This window comes from Eremomyces bilateralis (assembly GCF_010015585.1).
Source record: "Eremomyces bilateralis CBS 781.70 unplaced genomic scaffold P152scaffold_25, whole genome shotgun sequence".
NCBI lineage: Eukaryota > Fungi > Ascomycota > Dothideomycetes > Eremomycetales > Eremomycetaceae > Eremomyces > Eremomyces bilateralis.
In genome coordinates this window covers 65,630-88,357 of record NW_022985091.1, presented here as the reverse complement: position 1 = coordinate 88,357, position 22,728 = coordinate 65,630, and the positions used below count along the sequence as shown (strand labels likewise).

General features: G+C 54.8%; 9 protein-coding genes across 9 annotated transcripts; 7 read left to right on the top strand and 2 right to left on the bottom strand.

Annotated features, from left to right (window-relative positions):
- Positions 1 to 1,401: 1,401 nt before the first annotated feature.
- On the top strand, positions 1,402 to 2,550 carry P152DRAFT_403320 (uncharacterized protein; the record flags this gene model as incomplete). The annotated part of the gene is made up of 1 exon (XM_033676698.1): positions 1,402 to 2,550. One exon carries the CDS (start codon positions 1,402 to 1,404, stop codon positions 2,548 to 2,550), a length of 1,149 nt encoding a protein of 382 aa, XP_033530986.1.
- Positions 2,551 to 4,208: 1,658 nt separating this feature from the next.
- Positions 4,209 to 5,615, top strand: P152DRAFT_484674 (uncharacterized protein; the record flags this gene model as incomplete). Its single annotated transcript, XM_033682019.1, has 1 exon — positions 4,209 to 5,615. A coding segment is annotated over one exon (1,207 nt), but the record flags the coding sequence as incomplete, so codon positions are not given.
- A 414-nt stretch (positions 5,616 to 6,029) lies between these two features.
- P152DRAFT_441884 (uncharacterized protein) lies at positions 6,030 to 7,912 on the top strand (the record flags this gene model as incomplete). Its single annotated transcript, XM_033677720.1, has 3 exons — positions 6,030 to 6,598; positions 6,695 to 6,959; positions 7,005 to 7,912. Exons 1-3 carry the CDS (start codon positions 6,290 to 6,292, stop codon positions 7,910 to 7,912), a joined length of 1,482 nt encoding a protein of 493 aa, XP_033530984.1. The 5' UTR covers positions 6,030 to 6,289.
- Positions 7,913 to 8,029: 117 nt separating this feature from the next.
- On the bottom strand, positions 8,030 to 9,999 carry P152DRAFT_461536 (RIO1-domain-containing protein). The gene has a single exon (XM_033680148.1). It carries the CDS (start codon positions 9,681 to 9,683, stop codon positions 8,076 to 8,078), a length of 1,608 nt encoding a protein of 535 aa, XP_033530983.1. The 5' UTR covers positions 9,684 to 9,999; the 3' UTR covers positions 8,030 to 8,075.
- Positions 9,811 to 10,247, top strand: P152DRAFT_161406 (uncharacterized protein). Its single transcript, XM_033674020.1, has one exon. The coding sequence runs from the start codon at positions 9,937 to 9,939 to the stop codon at positions 10,213 to 10,215; it is 279 nt and encodes a 92-aa protein (XP_033530982.1). The 5' UTR covers positions 9,811 to 9,936; the 3' UTR covers positions 10,216 to 10,247.
- A 709-nt stretch (positions 10,248 to 10,956) lies between these two features.
- Positions 10,957 to 13,285, top strand: P152DRAFT_161275 (uncharacterized protein). The gene is made up of 2 exons (XM_033674019.1): positions 10,957 to 11,320; positions 11,488 to 13,285. Exons 1-2 carry the CDS (start codon positions 11,231 to 11,233, stop codon positions 13,192 to 13,194), a joined length of 1,797 nt encoding a protein of 598 aa, XP_033530981.1. The 5' UTR covers positions 10,957 to 11,230; the 3' UTR covers positions 13,195 to 13,285.
- A 561-nt stretch (positions 13,286 to 13,846) lies between these two features.
- Positions 13,847 to 16,613, top strand: P152DRAFT_161167 (uncharacterized protein). Its single transcript, XM_033674017.1, has one exon. The coding sequence runs from the start codon at positions 14,083 to 14,085 to the stop codon at positions 16,228 to 16,230; it is 2,148 nt and encodes a 715-aa protein (XP_033530980.1). The 5' UTR covers positions 13,847 to 14,082; the 3' UTR covers positions 16,231 to 16,613.
- Positions 16,406 to 19,750, bottom strand: P152DRAFT_403505 (calcium-transporting P; the record flags this gene model as incomplete). Its single annotated transcript, XM_033676707.1, has 3 exons — positions 16,406 to 16,959; positions 17,011 to 17,646; positions 17,737 to 19,750. The coding sequence occupies 3 exons, from the start codon at positions 19,748 to 19,750 to the stop codon at positions 16,406 to 16,408; spliced, it is 3,204 nt and encodes a 1,067-aa protein (XP_033530979.1).
- A 952-nt stretch (positions 19,751 to 20,702) lies between these two features.
- P152DRAFT_403379 (uncharacterized protein) lies at positions 20,703 to 22,540 on the top strand (the record flags this gene model as incomplete). Its single annotated transcript, XM_033676701.1, has 2 exons — positions 20,703 to 20,966; positions 21,017 to 22,540. The coding sequence occupies 2 exons, from the start codon at positions 20,703 to 20,705 to the stop codon at positions 22,538 to 22,540; spliced, it is 1,788 nt and encodes a 595-aa protein (XP_033530978.1).
- Between the last annotated feature and the right edge of the window lie 188 nt (positions 22,541 to 22,728).

Below are 22,728 nucleotides of genomic sequence, written 5' to 3'. Positions count from 1 at the left end.
CGATTTCCGGGTATCCAAAAGGTCGCGAGCCAGAAAAGGTTAAACCCATCTTCAGGCTTATCGCCTATCGGGAGGAACGACGACCAATGACTGGCAACGTGGCCGAACGGCATGCGAATTGCGAGGGAATAGACAATGATGGGGAAGTGGGAGGATGCGCCCAATCTGCACTTCCACTCTTCCAGAATCCAGAGATCAGAGGCAAAGGACGGGCAATCGGATAGATTGGGATACCCGCACTTAGCCCTCCACATTCCACCGGAAATTCTGGAGACTTCGATGCTCGGTGCTGAGGTGATGGGGGTGATGGACGAATGAACGACCATCATGTCAAGGTGTGGGTGGTGGAGCTGTGGAGGTGACGAGTTGGAAAGTGGGCGGGCAGCCCACTTGGCAGTGTCCAGCTCCAGATGACCCGGGGGCCAGGACAGATGACAGCAGACAGCAGGTGGTGTGCTCTGTTCTATGCGCCGGAAATCGGGATTCGGGAGTACCGATTACATTGATGTGATTACATTGATGTACAGTATTACCGTCAATGAGGGAATAACTGAATAATACGGATATTGGAGGGTGATTTGAATAGGAGGCGTCGTCATTTGGGGGTGAAAGAGTGAAAGAGAGAGAGACAAGAGGGTGTGTGTCACCTGAATCTGCCAATCACATCGCACCTGCTATTTCGATCGTACATCTTGTCGCTCCTGCCCTCCCCAAATATCCTGAACCCTTCCCTCGCCCCTTCCCATCTTGCAAATCATCCACCTTTATGATCATCAACAAACACCAAAGCACAACTCCGAGATATTCTCTCTTCACCAAATTTCACTTTGAAAGGGATTGGTTTCTTTTTCTTAACGTTCTAACACTTCAGACGACTTTTTGCTCGTCTTGTTCACTTGTCGGTCCTGCTCTCATCCAGTTGGCACTTCAGTACCTCCTCACCCATCGTCGCATTCCCCATTCACTTCCACCCTGCCTACACAATCTCCATCCTTCTCCTCACCCTCACTTCAACTCCTTCTATACCACCACGGTTTGAATCGCTTAACATTGCAATATTGTCTTGACAATTTTTGCGACGTAACTTTCGCCTTGGAACCTCCTGTGACGAGTCTACACAAGCCGTCGTTTGGTTCTGGTTTGAGTTGTTTCTCAACACGTTAGCCCTGGCATCCGCTTCTGGACAAAACGAACGACAACGACAACGACGGCATCAAACATTCACTCGGTCGCCTCTCGAAAACCGCAATCATGGCCAGTGTTCCAGTCAAACCCATGTCGAACATTTCCATGGCCTTTGCTGCCAAAGCTGCCGCCGCTAGTGACCTCACTATGCGCAACTACGGCAAGCTCGATGCGACCGATGGCAACCCGACCGCGGGAGTCAAGTATCATACCGGAATGCTCCCGACTCCTCCCAATTCCATTTCTCCTACTCTCCCTCCTCACAAAGGTCGTACCAACCCTCCCCCAGGCTCCGACCACCCTCCTGCGATCCGGTTGGATTCGGACTCCGGGAACGCCTCCGAGACTCCTGCCGAGCCCCCTCAGGCTCTGTCGAGCGCCGCGCTGTCCGGCCTCGAGGCCGCAGGAGCCATCTCTCCGTCGATGCTGGCGACCCATCATCTCCCGGACATCCTTCTCAACAACGGTCCGGTCGCTATCCGACATGTGCTGAGTCATCTGACTCAGACCGTCCCCGGCTTTTCGCGCATCGCCCCTCCAAAAGCCCGTCGCATCGTCGTCGCGGCACTCGAAGGTCGCGCCGGTGGCGGACATCATGGCGAAGTCGTCTTCGAGAAGGTCGGGTGGGGTCGTTGGGATGCGCGCTACCGTGACCAACCGCCGAAGGAGCGTCGCGATCTCGACCATCACGGCTCACACCATTTGAGCGGTTTCGATGGAGCCTTGGGTGCTTCGCCTCCCGCGAGTACGTCCGGGTCCTATGCCATGTCCAATGCTGGCGGATTGCAAATCCCAAAGGCGCGTTGGGGATTCAACGGTCGAGGCGTCGGCAGCTGGGGAGCGGACGACAGCGTTCTTTCGTACCATGAGGAGGAAATGTTGGACATGCATATGGCCGAGCACGAAGCCGATAAGATGTCGCTGGACGGCTCGGTTCATGATGGTTCGTCTGTGGAGCCGGACGACGATCTGCCGATCATGGATGATGATCTGGGCGAAGAAACGGACGAGGAAGACTGGGCCGGCATCGGAGCGGAAGCCCTCTATGAGCGCTCCAACATGAGCACGAGTGGCTATCGCAACTACAACCAGCTCTCGCGATCCTGCACCGCCCGTGTCAAACCAAGCGTCGGCTACCCTGGCACTCGCCGCCCATCCTGCATCTCCAAGGCGTCGTCCGGCCGCGTTCACCTCTTTCATTCTTCTCGTCACGCATCTCGTGTACCGTCGGGTTCCCATCCCGGAAATAAGGCCACCGCCGCACACAGCGCGAGCCCGAACCCTCCCCCGGCGACGAATGCGACGGTCTCCAACTCTCAAGAGCGCGCCGCAATTGAGGCGCTCCTCTCTCTTGGGAGTATGTAATATACCCTCATCCCCCACCACTCAATTTGGCACGGAGTTTTCTTTCGACGGAATTGCGATTTCCCCAGGCAAGGCGTTATTTGATTAACGGAATGGAATCCGATGCACTGGGGCTTGCCAAGCACGACGGGCCGAGCGTGATCGGCACGAGTTCTGGATGCTCGGAAGCTTTTACTCGATATCGATCCCTACCTATTGGTATCGAGCCATAGCCACTATTCCAGGCAAACTTCCACGTGCTGGATACCTTTGCATGCGGCTTCTATCCCGCGCTATCCGTTTTCCACGGACCTATTCTACGGACCTATTCTAGGCCCCTACTTCCTTGACGGAATTTTTACCCTCCTTTGGACCACGCTCCTTTCACGACACGACATCAGACGAAAACTCGTCACTCCTGCTTCCGAACGTCAAGTGCTGACACTCAAGGAACGAGCAGATCTGGTGTTCACTGCTGGGGTTCCGTGGTTTACCCCTTTCCCTTTGTTACACAACATCGACTTCCATCGATTCGGTCGATTCGAAGTCGAGATTATATCCCATCATACGCGGGGAACCTTGGGCACCAGGCACGAGACTGTATGGAGCGCTTAAGTGCGACTTCCTGGTCTCACCGCCTCACCGCCTCCGGGTTCCCTCACCATACCTCCTACGCGGAGATGTATTTGTTTAGCTTCGAAATCTCAACTTTTCCCTTTAATCGAATTGCGAGTGTGAACGTGGACATGGTGCGAGGAATGGAGGGTGGCCCACACGCCGGTGGGCATTCTCGGGGCAGATGCATGTTGGTCCAGGTGACGACGGCTTTCTCCTTCTAGTGAACAACGACAATGACTCCCTTGGGTTTTCATAGCTCTCGTGTCATGGTTCGACGGTAACATCAGATAGTGACAATTGAACATCTGCGGCAAGACCTTCTCCCTACGAGCTTATCATGATGATGTGAACGACTTGTAATGTCTAGCTGACTGTCGAGTCGAGTGCGACGACGACGTCTAAACCGGGTAGTCCAACCAACCCCTTCAGACTTCAATGAACATGGTGAAACACTATTCTTTTGTAAGGCATCCCTTTGCATCTTTGCATCCTTTGTCACTTCCAGACTTGACAAACGGTGACAGGAGTCCACGTGCAATGGGGACTCATCAAAACGTGATGAAGTTAGTGGGCCGTCAGATTCGCGGCGCATCCTGACTATTCTTGCCCAAATTCAGCATCAGTTGCTTCGGCATGATCCGCCAGCTCCACATCGTTCAGGTCTGCTGGGCACGGCTTGATATGCCTGAGGGATGGTTTCCCTATTGTCTATTCACATCGCTGCTGTATTCTCTCGAGTTGTGTGTTCTGCCTGGTCGAGGTACGTAATAGGTATCGACATGGTGAGCCGACACACCGTGGCCATTGTGGCCTGAAAGCAGTTTCAGCAATTCACTCGAATATCTCAACGTCAGTGGATCTTCTCCGAGACGATGTTTCACCGAGTCCGCGCTGTCATCACTTCGCTCGCTAAGTCGTTGCAACTTTTCGGTTGTGTTACACCAGCTATCACCGCAACGATCACAGAGCTGTGGGGTCGGCGCATGGCGGTCCTATTTTAAATCCCAATTCTCAGTGAGTATGATCCTAGAATTCGGAGCTCGCTTACTTACATCACAAGCCATGGCAATCATAGATGAAAATCCACGGACTCTCCGAGACTACGTCGACAATGCAAGTTATGGCACCCTCATGGACTTCCAGCATGATGCAATCCCCGCATTGGAACGAGGTCGCTTCAATTGCATCCTGCGTTTTCCCGGCTCGTTCAACCCCCCTCATCTCGGCCATCTCGAGCTACTCAATCGCTGCTTCGAGGTGGGTAAAGCCTGCTTCAACGTCGTCGGGGCATTCATCGAACTGCGCCCGGATCATGAGGTCGCTCGGAAGCTGGCGCATTACCGCCAGACGGGCGTCATCGCAGAGGCGGACCGGGTACTATTGTGGCGCGCACACCCTGAATTCCCACCGTGGGCCTTCGTGGTCGGCTCGAACTCGTCCCCGGTATGGTATCGAGATCTCGCGAATGGTCTGTCCGCTGATGGGTTTGCGTACCGGTGGCTGAGCATCCGAGGACCGGACTGTTTGGAATACGGAGAAGCGCGGGGTTTGAAGTTGTACCATGACACGCTGGTGAGCAACGTCGCGAGGGAGTCGAACTTTGTTCTTCCAGTTGGATTGCGAAAGATCGCAGGATATGGCGAGTGGGAGGCGTTAACTTGGAAGGACACCAGTCTGGGGGATCTCCCTCGGATGGTGCGCGAACTCCAGGACAGTATCGGCGATATCAGTCATCTGCGGAGGGCCGTCAAGGTGTGTCATCCGATCAAGCAAGGCCGGGGTGTCATATATTACGTGCGACCCGCGTATAAGCTCGGCACGATCAGTTCGACTATGGTTCGTGAGGTGATGATAAAGCACGCCGGGGACGAGCTCATTCGAGAATTGAGGAAGATCACCTTGAGTCCTAAGATGCTGCTATCATTTCATCACCTATTCTCCTCGTTGCCCTCGAAGAGGGTGGCCGTATTGCGGAATGGCAATAACCTCGCTACGGAAGATGAAGATATCAACATGGAGGATGGGACACCGGACCTGGCCAGGCTGCAGAGATTGGTGGAGGAAGCGCACCTACGCAACGAACAAAACCTTGCGAAGCAAGGGAAGGCATCCAAAACATCCGTCTGCCTTGGATGGAGGAAGGAAAGGAGTACATCGCAATCAAAAACACTAGGCAAGACACGAACAAACGGGATTTCGAAGAGCAAGCAGCATCGAGCAAAGATTCCCGAACCGAAGAGCGACTCCGAGCTACTGTCAGGGCTATAAATCATACTAAACGGTTCCAGAGCCTGGTAATCTGAGTCCTATCGAGTATCAAGCATGCTAGAGTGTTAGCCTACATGGCCATGATGGACAACGTTTCGTCATTTGTGCTTCCTAGGGTGCTGAGAGGGAGGGACTGGATGACGGAGGAAGAGGGAAAGGAAATAGCATGATGTTCGACAGAAAGCATACAAGCAGAAGATAAATGATGACGCATAAAAGCCTAACAAAGGGTGATCTATAGCAGGGGTAATCCAAAGCAAAGGTGATCTAACAGGGCATGTCAACGGACGAGATGGAGGAAACCGCGATAATGAAAAGCCTGTTCGTATCATACATTCAAACATATCCTTATATCTATAATACGCGCGACGACTAAGCGATGAGATGCGGAAAATGGGATTTAATGTGTACTTAAGATGACAATGGATTGGACATACCGATACAGTGGTATCGTTGAAGTTGATATGTGAGCGCTGAGCGCCGAGCGACGATGGCAATAGGGCACCGAGATAACGAATAGCGCTGTCACATGATCCGATCCAACCCCTGCACGCCAAGCCACCCACCTTATCTCCGACGCCAGCTCCGATTCGACATCACCTGTGACCTGCTCACGCCTCACCTGCTGCCGCGAATGGTTGTGACGAACTGACCATCCAACCTTCCAACCTGGATTGGAAAACAGGGCCGTTCTATTCCATCATCATTTTTGGCACATTATGGCGTTTAGGCGACACGGTCTCTATACTGTGGATGTTGCAGGTATCTGGATTCTAATCGATAACTGGTTGCCTTGACCTTGAGACCTCTCTCAGACCTTGGACAGCCGCCGAGAAAGGCTGTAACCGTCCACGAGCATCTTCACCCGTTCATCATGGTTTCTCCTGCTGCTGGTCTATCCCCCGCGTCCTCGGGAGCGGGGAGTGTTTGGGGCAAGCAGCAACCGAGTCTGGAGAGACTCGTCACCCATTATGTCGCCGCCAAACGATCGCTGACCTCGACGAACCTGGTCTATCGGGCGACCGAACTGGTGGGGTCTGCAAGGGAAGCTTTGAAAGAAAATGCGGTCTTGAGTGCGAAAAGTGCATTTGTGAAGAGATCGCTTGAGGACCATCTGAACTCTTTAAAGGCGGTTCACCAGGGAATAGAGCAGGTGCGCGGAGATGTCCAGGACGAGTTCAATGTAAGGCTATCATCGGTGTTATTTGTCGGATGTTAAAGCGACTTCACTTTCGCCGACCCAAGACCTCTAGACTATCAATGCTGACACCCTATATAGTCCAGCGTCCATGCCCTCGACGATGCCTCTTCTCAGCTCCGCTTAAACCTCGACCATCTCCGCAACATCCTCGTTGACCCGGCATTTCGACCTGCAAACGATCCGCCGAGATACTTGTTCGATTTTGTCGATGAGGCTGGAGTAAACGGTCTGAACGAAAATGTCCGACGGTCCATCGACCGGTTCAACGATGCTCATGAGAAGCTCCTGACAACCCTCGAAGACTTCGAGTCCGACCTCAGCCAAGTCCGTCGAACGCTAGATGGTGCAGAGCAGACGATGGGCAGGCATGCCTCTCGACATAACGAAGGCGATGTGGGCTCATCAGGAAGCTCGCATGCGGCCTCTCCCGTCCCCCGGATCTATCGGGAGCTAGAACATCACGCAACCGAGACGGCCACCTGCCTCTCCAGCCTGGTCAACCACTACGACCTGTGTTTGAGTGCTCTTCGCCATACCTCGGGCGGTGCGGAAGCGGTCGAACGGATGGTGCAATCGTCTCAAGACGAATCCCACGCCGATCTTCCCGCCGGTCTCGGGTTGGAACTAGGATCACCAGAGTCCACCAAGGCGGAGCAGTCCCTCTCGGAGTCGGAACGCAACCACATCCTATCGCTGGTGGAGAAGGATTCGCACGAGGTGGACGGCGTGGTCACGGAGATGCGCGAACGCGTCGCCACTATGCAGAACCTCTCCACCCAAGTCGATTCGCACCTCACCGACATGCGCACCGCGTCCGAGATGCTGCACAGCGCGCTCGACCGCCTCCGCACGCTCTCCGACTCCGTCCACACCCACGTGTCTGGTACTGCGGTGTTCCTCTCCGCCTGGGACGCCGAGAAAGAGACGCTCGCCACGCAGCTCGAGGAGCTCGACGGCCTGGTGCAGATCTACCAGGGGTTCGAGGAGGCGTACGACAACATGATCATGGAGACGGTGCGACGGGAGCGCGTGCGCGCGCACATCGACAAGGTGCTGTCGTCTGCGCTGTCGAAGGTTGAGAAACTCGTCGGTCAGGATGCGAAGGCGCGGGAGGAATTCCGGGCGGAAGTGGGAGAGTTCCTGCCGGGGGATATATGGGCGGGGTTGATGGATCCGCCGAGCCGGTGGGAGGTCAGGCAGGTTGAGGGTTCGGTGGCCGACATGCCGAATCTCAGCGAGCGGACGTTGGAGGATGCGGATCGGAGAGTTAGGAGAAGAGCGGAGCAGGCGGACTAGATCATATTGACAGAACTTCCAACTATGGCTGGACTTTGCGCTGGTGGAATCTCACATCACTTTACTTCGGTAGATAGATTATTTGGACGAGGCGCATGACAAATGGACCATCACAGGAAATGGACATTAGTTCTATGTGTATAGTGTCGAGGGTATACTTGTACTATTTCTTTCCCTTCGAAGACCGATTTACAATGCGTTTCTTAACGTCCTTCGGTATCTTGGTCTTCCGCTTCTCCCGCTTTTCCTCCTTCACCTGGTGTTTATGGGCGCGCTTCTCATCCTTATCGACAAACCGCTTGCCTCGTGGCTGTTTCTCTTCGTCTTCGAACCAACTCCTTTCGCTCCCTTCCTCGTCACTGTCTTCCTCTCCCTCCGAGGGACCTTTCTCGCCATTGCCTCGCGGCAACGGCACCCCCCCCTCCGCATCATCGGCCAGGAGATTCCGGTAGACCAGATCGCTTCCTTCCCCGTGTCCGACCTTCTCGGCATCGCGCTCGACATCGAACACCTGCTCCAAATTCTGCGGGATGAACTGCTGCCGCCACACCTCGTCGTCTTCGTCGTCCTCGCCCTTTTCCCGCAGCGCATCCCGCACGGCGAACTGCGCTTCGAGCTCGTCCTTCATCGCGTCCATCTTCGTGGTGCCGCCCGGCTTCGTCACCCATTCGAACACCCGCTTTTCCGAGAGCGTGTCGACGCCGTTCCGCTGGAAGTAGCTCGTCACGTTCTTCAGATCCATGCGCAGGAACTCCAGGGACTTGGGGTGGTTCATCTCGACGCTCTGACTCACGTCGATGACCCACAGCTTCCCGTCGAAGTACAGCAGATTGTACTCGCTGAGATCCGCGTGCACCAGCTTGCACGACCCCCAGAGGATGCGCACGTAGCTGAACAGGTCCATGTACAGCCGCCGCAACGTCGTCCCGATGTCCTCGATCCCCTCGCTCGCCCAATCGACGTCTTTTAAGCGCGGCGCCGGCCATCCTCGCGAGTTCCCCACGAAGCTCATCACCAGCACGTGGCTCTTCAGCATGATCGGATCCGGCGCCGGCACCCCCCCGGCAATCAACCGCTTCAGATTCCGCAGCTCCTTCTCCGCCCACAAGCGCACCATAGCCCGGTGGTTTTTCTTCGGATGCGATTTCTGCAGCCGGAAATCCCCCGTCACGTACCGCTCCCGGTCCTTGAACACGAGGATCGCTGTCTTGTACACCTTGATCGCGCGGTGGATCGGCTGCGGTTCGGAGGCGCCGTCGCTCCCGCTGGGGTACAGCACGGCATGGTAGACGTTCGCTTCCTTCCCCGTGCTCACGCAGCCATTGATCTCCGAGACGATGCCGCGGTTAATCAGCTGGAGCAGGATCATACGGGTGCGCGGGTCCAGGGCCTGTTCGACGGTGGCGCGGTCGGCGCGGTCGGCGCCCGTGTGGGCAGCACGGAGGTTGTTGTAGAGGTGGTTGACGTTGAGTTTCGGGGAGAGGTGGGAGAGCGAGGAGATGTGGTCGTTGAGGTTGGCGGTGGGTCGCTGGGGGTTGGCGGAGGGGCGGTTATACGCCTTGGTGAAGTCGGCGGGGTCGGTGGAGGATAGGTCTTCAGCGGTGATTTCTGGCTCCGAGTCGTAGTCGTAATCTTCCTCTTCCTCGTCCACCGATGGATCTAGGAGACGGTCTTGTATGGTGTCGGCGCGGGCGTCCAGATCCTGATAGCCTTCGTTCGGCGCATACTGGTGGGGGGGCTGGAGCGCCGCGGCGGGAGATGGGTCGGCCATTTTCCTTTGAACGGAAGACTCCCTGGCGATTGAGGAACTGGTCGTCAGAAGGTGGGATACAGTCGAAGTGTTCACTTGTTCTGATCAGGGAATCGTATCGCCAGGATCAGACAGGAATATTCCGTATGTCACAGCGAATTTCCATGGTGGGGTTCTAGAATTTCGACAGGGTTTGGCCATGGGGTTGTGATGCCTGACAGCCTAACGGCCTTAAAACTGAAACAGAAATGCGACATTTTCCACGTGATCACTCATGGGGTTGGAAGGATGCCTTGGTGCCTTGATACCTGCGTCTGCGTCTGCGTCTCACGTCTACATCCACAGCGTGGGAGCGTCTCCTAGAAATTCAACTTGTTCAGCTCATCTTTCCAATTTGAATTTATACCATTTCTTGTCCCTCCGAACATCTCAACAAACAGCCAACCCAACCGTCGTCAGCCGTCAGCACAAGGGTGACAAGACGCACCAGCCGATTGTTGTCAGACCGTTGTGCCTTGCGTGGGTGGTGCGCGATGTCAGGGTATGTGGCTAATAGACGCTTGTGCGTGCCAGATGCCCCCATCGCCCACCGTTAGCCCATCCTTGTCCTCCTGGTTCATTTCAGCTTTAATTCAGCACCTGGGGAGTGGGGAGCGTGTGCCAGAGTCGTGACTCGTGAGGCTGCTGGTCGACTTTTGCAATTTAGACAGTCGGGCAGTCGATTTCCAGGTTGGTTTCTAGATGGGTTGCAATTGTTTGGGACCGGTATGGTAAGAGAACCGCTCTCCAACAAACGCCAGACGCGTCCAATGTAATTAAGTAAGGCGTGGGATCCAAACAAACCACCCGTTCCCGCGAGCATTAAATCAATACCGTCGTACTACGTACATAGCAATGCATTTCTGATGATTCCTGCACGGTGATCATTGGCCGTGGTTGGCGATAGCAAATATTGCAGCTAAAAGCAATAAGGGGGTGTCCCTGGCTCCGACCATCTAGCCAATCACTCGCCCCAACCATTGCTCCTCACTTGACAAGTTGACAGCCGTCTCAGCATCCTCGTGCTTCATCCTTCCTTCATCGTCTCCTCTCCGTGATTGTTCGTTTCTCCTCACATCGCTGTCATTGCCCCGACCACTGTCACTCATTGCCTCCTGGCTTTCATCTGTTTATACCATATGCAATTGTGAGCGTGTCTTCCACCACAAAAATCCTCTTCATCCTCGTCGTCTCACCCTCCAACCGCCAAACACCGCGCTCCACCACTTTTTTGGTCCCTGACTTCCTTTGTCCTTCTTCGCCGTTACACAATCCATTTCGACCACTTATGACCTGAGCACGAGCAACTTTACCCTTTCTGGACCCAGTCGCTCTCCATGCTGTTGTCATAAGAATTATTCCAGGATCAGGGCATTGAAGAGCGAAGATTCCCTGAACCAAACCGTCCTGGTCCTTCTTTTCGACCCGTCCGCGCCGCCGATCTGAATTAATATGAGAGTGGACGCGCTCCCTCTCTAATTCATATCAGACCTTCCGGTACTGGGTCTTTTGCTCGCGAGAAACACGCGATGACGACCGTTTCTGCGCAACCGATTCCTGTTCACACTACTATTTCGAGTCAATCATCCTGGGATTACGCTGTTCCCGTGGAACGTGAGGTAAGCAGTGGGACATATTATCTTCACCAGGGCAATTCCTACCCAGAGCGCTCAATCCTGTCACGGTGCAATTGTTGCTGCACTGCATCGCGTCTAAACATTTGGCATTTTGGGCCGCACTAGGTCACATAGCCAGCCCCATTTGACATTGCTAACGCTACAAGTAGAACATCGATTCGGGTGATACCAACCCGTCCGAAACACCCATAGCGAATGGTGCACCGCGTCAACCTCTCATGCAACACACCGGAACCAACGAACAAAGGCCAAACAGGTCCGATACCCTCGAATCAAATCTCTCTACAAGTACGACAAACGGAAAGCACCTCGCTCAACACGCCCCTCGATCGAACCCCGTTTCCAAGAAACACAGCAAATCAAGCATGGGAAGTGACCCCGACGGTTTTGGGGATCTTTATAAGGCTCCCTCGGCGGAGGCACGAAACCTTCCGCACTCGGCCGATCATGGAGGGAAACGAAAGCTATCGAGCAGCTCAAAAGGCATGTCGCCGAATTTATCGCAATCCAGCTCTGCCCCGATCCCTGGCGGGCTCGGAGCCGCCTTTGATCACGACTTCTGGATCCATCGGGATAAGTTGGCCCAGATTGAAAGCCGGGAGCTGGAGGAGGCGGGATTCCGCTTGCCGGCGAGCCGCTCTGGAAGCCGGTCGGCAAGCAGTTCGCGGAACCGATTTCATGACCATGGGGATGAGATAAACGGAGAGCCAGGGCATGGTCGTGAACGGGAGGAAAAGAAGCAAAGAAGGATCTCACCCATCCCTGCGGAAGACGAAGCGGAAGATGGGGCAATCGACTTCGAACTACGCACGCCAGAAGAGGTAGCTGCCGATATGGTCGAACCGGAATCCTGGGGAAGTTCTCCCTATCCGAGCCGAATCCTCCGACCAAGCACATCTAGAATCCCCATTGCAAAGATGTCTCCCGTCCCAGTGTCTTCGGATATGGTCGATCGAGACTCTCCGCTTTCGCGCAGTCGCAATGGATCCGGAGCCTGGGGATCGATGGACGGCGGCGTCGCATTCCCTAGGAACGGCCATAGCCGTGCTCGGAGCCGGAGTGCCGGAAGTCAAGTTCTCCTGGACGATGCTGAATTGCAGACGCCTACGGACTCTCCCCCGCGGAGGAAGACGACCGTTTCTCCTGGCCAATCCCCTTCCTCCAGCCCACCACGAGCCAATAAGAAAGGGTCCGTGACTAAACGGGGAATTCCTTCCGCATCCAAACCCCGCGTCGTCTCGAACACGAACCGCGGCGCCAAATCCCCCGAAAAACGCCCCGGCACCTCGTCCGGCCGTCCGTCCACCTCGCACGCGGCCCCCGAAGGCGACCCCCCGTGGCTCGCGTCCATGTACAAGCCCGACCCCCGTCTTCCCCCCGATCAGCAAATGCTTCCGACGCACGCCAAACGCATGGCGCAGGAGCGCTGGGAAAGCGAAGGGAAGACCGGGTCCGCGTACGACCGGGATTTCCGCCTACTCAATGCCGCCGACTACGCTCCTCCGGTGCGCAGCAGCGCGGGCAGCGCCGCCGAGATCAAAGGCGCTCACCGGGGTGCCGAGGCCGATGATGACGGGAGGAATATCGACCTGGAGTGGCCGTTGCCGTCGCCTACGTTGCCAAAAGAAGCCAACGGCAGCCCGCGGCCCGGCACGAGCGAGAGCCATGGCGGGTATAAAATCACGCCCAGCCTCCGAGGAGTGGCGGCTACCAGTCCTTCTATTGGGGGGTCGAAACTGAGTGCAGGACAGCCACAAGGATTGGATCTTAACCAAAGACCCGTGCGAGTTCAGGAGCCGGTGGACGATGAGAAAGCCGGGAAGAAAAAGGGCTGTACGTGCTGCGTGGTGATGTAAAGACTTGGGGCGCCGTACGTCCGATTTGTCCATACGCGATATGGCGCGGTCCCTCACCACGCGGATCCGGTCTCCGTTTCCCAACCGAACCTTCTCGACGACGAGAGGCTATTTTCGCTCCCCCCCATCGATGCACGCCATCGAATTTTCATTTTTATGATTCCCAACTGCGACTTTCATTCATGTTGCAGCCATGCCTTCCGAGCGGGTTTATTGGCACCCGGTGTCGCGGAGCGGAGGCGTACAATGGCGTTTGGCTTTCTGATTTCCTCAGTTGTTGTGGTCTGTGGAGCAAGCTCCTTGATTTTACGCGGGTCGCGTCATTTGGGTCGCGGTCGCATCCTTCTCTGCTGGACATAAGATACCAAGAAGATCAATCTACCATGTTAACTTTGCCGTGGTTGTGTGATTACTGATTCCTGCGCCGCGTGTTCTTATTAATCCCATCAATAAGTCGTCTTCATCCTGCGAGATTTCGAAGTTCGGACGGTGATGATGCTTCCGGTCCCGTACCATTTACCAGTCACATTCGGGCTTTATGGGTTACTGCAAGACTTGATATCTCGAATTGCCCTCCTTTGGTTAACGAAAAGATGGTTGCCAAGAGAGTTAGAATCCTTCTTTAATTGGTGCTATTTCAACAGATTAAGTTTAACCAGTTTCTGGATATCGGCAGGTCTTGCGGTATTGAGTTGACGTCGAGATTGGCGTCAGTTGATTGGCCAAGGTGATTCCTCAATATTGACTTGCCAGCCGCCCAAGACTCAATCATATCTACCTACCGGCATGTGCGCGGAGATCAGCCGTCGCGTCTTTTATTACAACATGATTCGATGCGTTGGATACTGAATTCCACAGTTATTTGACCATAATGCACTCTTGAATCCCATGTTATCCTCGAGTTCAGCAAGTGATGAAAAGGTCGATGTATGGACGGCAGAACGATGCGAGGCTCTCCTTCTACGGCTCTTAAGCCGGCTCAAGACCCTACGAGCAGAGAAGTCGAACAGCGATATAAATTCTTCTAAATTGATGCTGAAAAAGGATACGAGAGCAGCGGACACCTTGGACGCGAAACTTGAAGAGCCGGATTGGGTAGAACCCCGACATTTGAAACGAGGATATGGGAACGGCAAACGATCGATTCGTGGCAGCGCCGCTGGCCCCAAAGTATTACCTCCTCCTCGGCGTTCTATTCAGCGCCCTCGTCTTGAGCCTTGCTGTGGCAAGAATGGGACACTAAAGGGACCTGAACAACACAACTCGCAAGCAGTGATCGTTGCATTCGCGGCCATCCTTCGCGAAACATCCGAACATCATGGCAACGATGACACTATCGGCCAGGGCCAAAATAATCAATCCGGAAGGACGAACGAAACCCCCAAGACGGGCGCCAGGTCATTGTTCGCGATTGCTCTTAACCGAATCCCTTACGACGACCATGAATATGAAGGATTCGATGGCCCCTGTGGAATGTACTACTTCCTGGAGGACCAGTTCAGCTCTTCCCACGGATGGCCCGGTCTGAAGGCGGTTTTGCGAGCTCACTCCATCAAATTGATCGAAGAGGCGATTCGGTATGATTTTCCCCCGGCCACTGCCATATCGAGTCTTTCTTCGGTGCTTGGTGATCCAAATAAAAACTCATTACTCAATGAGTATGAAAGTCCGGGAATCAGCTTGGAACTGCTTAGGGCCTCCCATCGAGCCGGCCTCCATGACGTGGGCATGGACACTTTTCAACGCTGTGTCTTTCCCACGAACAATTGGTGTCCAGTGAAAGGGCTTCTAGCCCAGATTTCGCTGGGAGCTTTGGAATCCTTCACAGGTCCCATGTGCGTCGTGTATTGGAAGACATTCCTTAAACCTCTTCTCTGGAAGTCACACGAGCCGTTTGAGGCATGGACCGCATTACGGGCAATATTGAGATTCTCTTGGGATATCCCAAGTTCGTCGGGGGAGTATAAGCTATATGCCCATGAGAGAGACGAGCTTGTGGGATCGTTCCTGGCTGTGGTTAAGCACCGCATGTCGACCCTAGTAGCTGATTCGATGCTCTTCCACGTCAATTGCGAAAAGGAGCGACTCCAGGAAACCCAACAGAACCTCGAGATAACTATCTTAGACTTCGCTGGAGTGGAATGGGATAGCCTATGCGTTCCTGAATGCTGCATGGTCCTTGCTGTGTTTTGTGCAGGTCTCATTCTCCGAATACTTACGCGGCGGCCGCCACCGCATCTCTTCCCTCTCCCCATAGTGGAACTTGTGGGCTTACTCCATCAGCTCAGTAATAGGAACGGTGTACCAATGAATTTCCTGCCATCATTCATCAATGGGATCGCTTACGATATCGACCTATTTACCTCACCTCGATGGCGGATTCCCGGTCACAGGCACCTTGCAACAGGGCTGCTGCACATTGCCGGGATCCAATTGATTGAGCACGGCAAGAACAGCGATGGAGTTACGGACAGTGGTGACTCCGGGTGTACCATTGCGCAATCCGTTTTCCTCTGCAGACTTGCGCTTGATCTCATACTCGCGCGTTCAGTCATACGTTCAAACAAGGGGGATGACCAAGTCCTTCTGGATGTCATGAAACGATCCATACAAATGCACCCAACCATTGCAACGGAGCTTTGGACAAACATGGACACCAGCGAGACACATATCGCGACCCCAAGCACTCTGGAGAGGAGACGAATGGAATTCCTCAGTTATCGGTGGGAGTCGGGCGTTGATGAATGGGTCGCATCGACTCCGACCCGTTCGAGGAAAGATGCTTCCACGAAGACTACCAGAGAACCCCCCCCAGAGCAGCAAGAGCCAGCCCCAATTTCGCCCAAACCGTCAGATATAGGGCTAAGTCGACCAATTCCAGGTCTCGGTCGCGCTCGCCGTGGTAGCGTCCATGACTTCAAAGCAGCAGACGATATTCAGTCACCACTGCGAAAGAGACCCAAGTATCATGATGAGGAGGGGTTCGAGTTCAGATACGGACGTCGATCCAGTGTACAGGACACGAAAGAGCTATAAGATTCAGCACCCGTAGCTTCAACCGTTCAGGGTCAACGATGACATATTCCGGCACTCCTATACCTTTTCTTTAACCCAATTTAAAACCAAGGCCTCAATTCACTGGTCATAAACGGTGCGACTGGACCCAGATCTATGTGTCAAGGTTGCATTTTCTATAAGTACACCTAAATGCTTATACGTTGAGGCTATAACCACTGGCCGTCCGACTCGCCGCGTTCCAACGTTTATAAGCCTTGCGGCCCTCGTCCGCCCAGAAAACCAGGCTAGCAACGAGGAGCAGCCGGATCCAATCCAGGATCCCAATGGCCTCCGTCTGAAAAATGCTCTGCAGCGGCGGGAAATAGATGACTGCGCACTGCCCCACCAACGAGCCCGTCACCGCGTAGTTAAACATCTTGTTGCTCCCCTTCCCAACGATCGGCAGCTCACCGCGCAGCACGCTCTTCGCCTCGGAGCGGCACGTCAGCGCGTTGAACATGTCGAAGAGCACGAAACAAGTGAAGGTCATGGTGGTGTCCCGCGCGGTGACGACCTGTCCGTCGGCCATCTCGAGGATGTAGGTGGAGAGTGTGCCGAGCATAATGATGAGGGAGGACTGAATCACGCGGCGGAGGAGTTGGGGGGTAAGGACGCGCGCGTGTCGGGAGCGGGGGGGGAGTTTCATGACGGCGGGGTCTACGGGTTCGACGCCGAGAGATTGCGCTGGGGGACCGTCCATTAGGATGTCTACAGTCGTGGTTAGTGGACGTCTCCAACAAAGACGTCAGCGAGACGTACTTATCCATAGGATTTGCATGGCGTTCAACGGATTTTTGAAGCCCGCGACCGTGCTAACCATGACCAGGCCAAGGGCCGCCGCGCTGGTGCTCAGCTGGAATGTGAGGAAATTTTGAATGTTGTAGAAGATCCCTTTGCCCTCCTCTATGGCGTTCAAGATCGTAGAGAAATCGTCATCCGTCAATATCATGTCCGCGGCCTCCTTGGCCACGTCGGTGCCTAGACGGCCCATGCTCACGCCGATGTCCGCCTTTTTCAGCGCCGGAGCGTCATTCACGCCATCGCCGGTCATGGCAACGACGTCTCCTCGAGCCTGGAGCGCCCGGACGATCTTCATCTTGTGCTCCGGGCTCGTGCGGGCGAAGATCGTGGTCGTGCCGATAGCCTGGCTGAGCTCTTCTTCGCTCATCTGATCCAGTTGGTCGCCTCGAAGCACGGACGGACCAATGGCCGAGTTGAAGTTTAACGGTATGCCCAGTTTCTTGGCAATGGCTACGGCGGTATGCTCTGCATCACCGGTGATCATGATGACTCGGACTCCTCCTGCGAGAAGTCGCCGAATGGATCGGTCAACGTTGGGGCGCGGAGGATCATTCATACCAACAAGCCCGGAAAAAGCGAGACCCTTATACAGGTCTTCGTCGCTATGGCTCGCCTGTGTCTTATCCCTGGGGTCGGGCAATAATTGCGGCGTGGAATACCCGCTTAGGTTGGGTCTTTGAGCACTAGAAGGTGAGAGCTTCCCGCTCTTCTTGGGGCCGCTGGCAAATCCTAAAACCCTTAGGCCTTCTTGCGCCATCTTCTCGGCTGCCTTGATCGCTTCCTCTCGCCTTGCTTCATCTAGTATCACTTCCTTTCCGTCCGTAGTGATGTAGGTATCGCATCGTAAGAGGACTTGTTCGAGGGCCCCTTTCGCATACGCAACATCGTAGCCGTTGGGATTGTCGGGGCCAGGGTGGATCACACAACCCATCCATTTCCGCTCAGAACTAAACGGGGTCTCGTCCCGACGTGGGCCGATCCGGTCTCGCACGTCTGCCTCCCCGAACGCGTCGAGGAGATCTAAAAGCGCAACGTCGGTGGGCTGTCCGACCCAGCGACTCTTGGCAGAGGATGGATCACTTGCAGAAGACGACAGGATCGCAGCGGAGGCCGCAGAGGCCGGCGTGCTGGACGATCCGGACATGAGTCGCCCATTATTAACAATATTTCCGATGCGAAGGATGGTTCGCGTGGCAAAGTCGAGGTCGGACGTGGAGAGGGATTGCTGCTTGGCGCTGATGGAAATCGGTTCGGACGTCGCACCAGGCGTGAAATGCCAAATTTTGGTGACGGTCATATGGTTCGTGGTCAACGTCCCCGTCTTATCGCTGCACACGACATTCACGCTCCCGAGCGTCTCGACGCTGGGCAAACGACGGACAATGGCCCCGCGTTTCGACATTCGGAGGACCCCAAGCGCGAGCGTGACCGTCACGATGATGGGAAGGCCTTCTGGAATAGCGGCGACGGCCAAGCTCACGCCGATGGTGAACATCTCAAGAAATTCCCACCCTCGCCACACCCCCAGGAGCATGATGAAGGCGATGACGGCGAAGGACAGATAACTCAGTTCTTTGCCGAGCCGGTCCATGGAGAGCTGCAGAGGGGTCCGAGGAGACTCAATCTCCTGTAAACTGGCAGAGATGGCACCGAACTCGGTCGACCCGCCCGTGGCGATCACAATACCTGACCCATGCCCACTCCGTACCAAGGTCCCCATGAATGCGATGTTCGTTTGATCGTTTAAGCGAATATCGGCGCCGACCGTCCCGGCAGCTGGCGAGGCATATATGGAGGCAGTACCGTTTGGCGAAGGTTCCCGGGATACGGTAGATGATGCGTGGCTTACAAGAGTGGCGGGTGATTTCGAAACCGGCTCGTTTTCTCCGGTCAGATTCGACTCGTCGATGGAGAGGTCGGCACTGTGTGTAATGCGAATGTCGGCAGGGATCCGATCGCCGGTATGGAACAGGACGAGGTCGCCTGGCACGAGTTGAGAGCCGGTAAGCGTGGTGGAGGTGGCCTCGGCGGCTTCGAGCGATTTGGCAGTGTCCTGAATTTCATCGTCTTCTCCTTCTCTTCCTTTTGGCACGCCTGGAGTGGTTCTCGCTGATCGGTCAGGACGAATCGCGCCATCCGCACGAATAACGTGTGCGAAGTGCGGGACCAACTGGTTCAACGCCTCGAGACTCTTCTCGCTTCGATATTCCTGCACGAAACCGACCGAGACGACGATTGTAACTGCGACGGCTATGCTGATGGCATCATCATAGTTTCCCATCAAGAAGCTGATGGCGGCAGATCCAAGGAGTAGCAATATGAGGGTCTCCTTGAATTGCTTGAGGAATCGAAGCCATAGTGGCTCCGGCTCTTCTCGAGGAAGCTCATTCGAGCCATATACATGGAGGCGAGAGACGATTTCGGACGGGGAAAGCCCATGCGTAAGTGAGGTTCGAAGACGTAGGGCTGTCTCTGATGGTGTGAGTATTGAGTAGGATGAGGTAGCAGTCTGGCAATCTGTTAGCCGTGTCGGTTGTGCGGATGCTCTTGATGAGGCTCCTACCGACGGCCTTCTTAGCCTTTCAGCACGCGAACCCGATCTCGACGAAGTCGTAGAGTCTATCTTCGGAGTTGCGACTCGCCCATTAGCAAGGGAGAGATGCTGCAAGGCGATTCCCGGAGTCGCCGTCGCTGACATGGTGGCATCATTCAACCCGCGCCTGGAACGATGAAGGACCAGACAAGCCCTTCAGGTGTGAAGTTCGTAGACAATCGATGGTAGATTCAAAAGGACGGTAGTATTAACATCCAATGGTACGTGCGATCGATCATGACGGACGTGGGTTATTTACAGCGAGAAAAGTAGGGTTATGGACAGTTGTTTAGACTTTAAACTCGACGTCTCTCCACAGTCCACCTACAGCAGTAGTTGTATTGAGACATCCCTGTTAGGTTCAAGGGCAAAGCTGGAGTGAGCTATGAATTCCACAGCTAGACCTAGAACAGCACCGGTATTGGAAAAGGGGACAAGTTTAAACTAGTACGATTGAAACACCTGGAAAATACAGAATACTGTATGGAATTGCTCGGCCTCACGCATCTTGAATCTTGACGACTATCGGAATGAATCCAATCGATAGAGAAGCCGAGTTTTTTTACTGCGTTACGTCGGTTCAGCTGTCGCGGCATGAAGGCTTAAGGCATTAAGGCACCAATATAGATATCGTGATTATGTCAGCAAAGTTGATGCAGTCATGCAGTTCACGTGACACGGCCCAACCTCTCCAATAGATGAATCCACCATTGATCATCCAATTCATCCGCGACATCCTCCCACCCTTCACATTGTCCACCCCATCTCTGGTATCGAACTTCTTCCTCCATTTCCACCCCTCTATCACCATTTTTGCATATTAAACCCCCTGGCCATGCTCTGCGATCCACACTGATCCGATCTTGAGAGCTACAAAACTCCATCCACTTTCTGCGCGTCCTCCCAACTAGGCCCACCTAGCTCGGCGCGTCAGGAATCAAAACAACTGCGCCGAGTCGTCCACCGGGTACAGCACCGCATGCGAGGGCGTTTCCCGCGCAAGACCACCCCAGGAAGACACATACGCGTCTAGTACCACGGGAAACCGACCGCCAACATGTTCTACTCCGAGACCTTGCTGTCCAAAACTGGACCTTTGGCGAGAGTGTGGTTGGCTGCCAACATCGAACGAAAGCTCAACAAGAAGGATGTTTTGAGCGCCGGGATTGAGCGAAGCGTCGACGCGATCGTAGACCAAGGCCAGGCTCCTATGGCCCTTCGACTGAGCGGTCAGTTATTACTTGGCGTGGTTCGGATATACAGCCGGAAAACCAATTACCTTTTCGATGACTGCAATGAGGCCATTACCAAAATCAAGATGGTAACTTTGATCATGAAGCTGGTAAAACTCTTACTGATTGAGGATCATAGGCATTCAAACCAGGAAATGTCGACCTCCCGGTCGATCAATCTCACGCCGTCAATCCGGCCACCCTGACATTACCAGATGTCATCACAGAATTAGATCTCCTCGCTCCTATGCCAGATCCAGATCTCCTTTTTGCTGACCCCCTCCCAACAATAACTGGAGCACAGCGCGATCCGACACTACTAGATTGGGGCGCGAGCCAAGTGCTCACCGAAAGTTTGGACCGATCGCAAATGGCTTTGGAACCTCTACCCCTCGACGACGACGGACTTATTCTGGATATTGGGGATGGTCCGGATGATACCGCTTTCAGCATTGAACGGGGTCGACGGGCTGCTCCCGAGCGTGACCTTTCGGACGAGTTTGGTGACAACGACGCACCAAGACTGTACGACGACGACCTTGATTTGGATATTGGAGACGGACCTTCGAAACTGGGCGGCGATATGTCATTGCTTCCTGGCGATGACGGCGATATTGCAATGGGCGGCCTGGACGATGTTCCGATGCAATTGCCATCCGACGATGCTACACATATGACCCTGCCCGGCCACCGTCGAGATTCTCACTCTCCGCTTTCTTCCATTGGAGCATCCATGGAACGCGAACTCGAGGCCTCGTTCAGACCGTTTGACGATGCCACCCGCCTCTCCTTCGACCCGGACGAAACTGCGCTTTTCGCCCCGAATCGCGCGAAGAAGCGACGCGTGTTGCCTGCCGATGCCACCACTGAGCTTTCAAGCAAATATATCAAGGAGCTACAAAATGATCGCACCCGGATCCTGAAACCCGCGTCATTCCTGCCACGCGATCCGTATCTTCTAGCGCTCATGCAGATGCAGCAGCAAGGCGCGTTTGTGTCCACCGTGCTTGGCGATGGTCGGATGAAGGGTTGGGCGCCGGAACTCCGCGATCTTTTCTCCGCCGATGCGATCCGCAAAAGTGGTGACCTGAAGCGGAAGCGGGATTCCGGCGTCGCCGATCTGGAAGACATGCCGCAGCTTGAAATTCCTTCGGAAGGTAACGAAGACCCATTTGGGCTGGAGCATGCCGACCCGACCCTTCGTCTTGACTCGGATGGTGTGCGACCGTACGACGAGGAGGATCAAGGCCTGGCAGCATTCGGCGGTCAAGAAGACACGTTCGATGACACCACCATGCCCATTCTCCACCCGGCCGATGCCGGCCCTCTCGCCTTGAGCACGACCCACGCCGTCCATCTCCTACGCGACCGCTTCGGATCCTACGACCAATCCGCCTCCCCCTCCAGCCAGAAGAAGCAATCCATCCTCTTCAACGAGCTGGCCCCCGAAAACCGCGCCACTGCCGCAGAGGCCACGAAGATGTTCTTCGAGGTGCTGGTCCTGGCGACGAAAGATGCGATCAAGGTCGAGCAGGTCCACGATGTGCTCGACGGTCCCATTCGCATCCGTAGTAAGCGCGGGCTGTGGGGCGACTGGGCGGAGAAGGGCGCGGGTGGGGAGATGGACGCGCAGGGCCAGCAGGAGGGCGAGGCGGTCGCGTGAATCTGAGGACGGCGGTTTGGTTTCGGATACCCGGCGTCTTTGGAGGAGGTTAAAGAATGGATTATGAGCGTTTCTGGAAAAGACCTGGGAAAGGGTCGAGGAGAACGGGGTCATTTATTTCTTCGTTGGGTTTGAAGGTCGTGAGAGGCATGGCTGCGCTCGTATACCACTTGACCGAGTATTTGTTA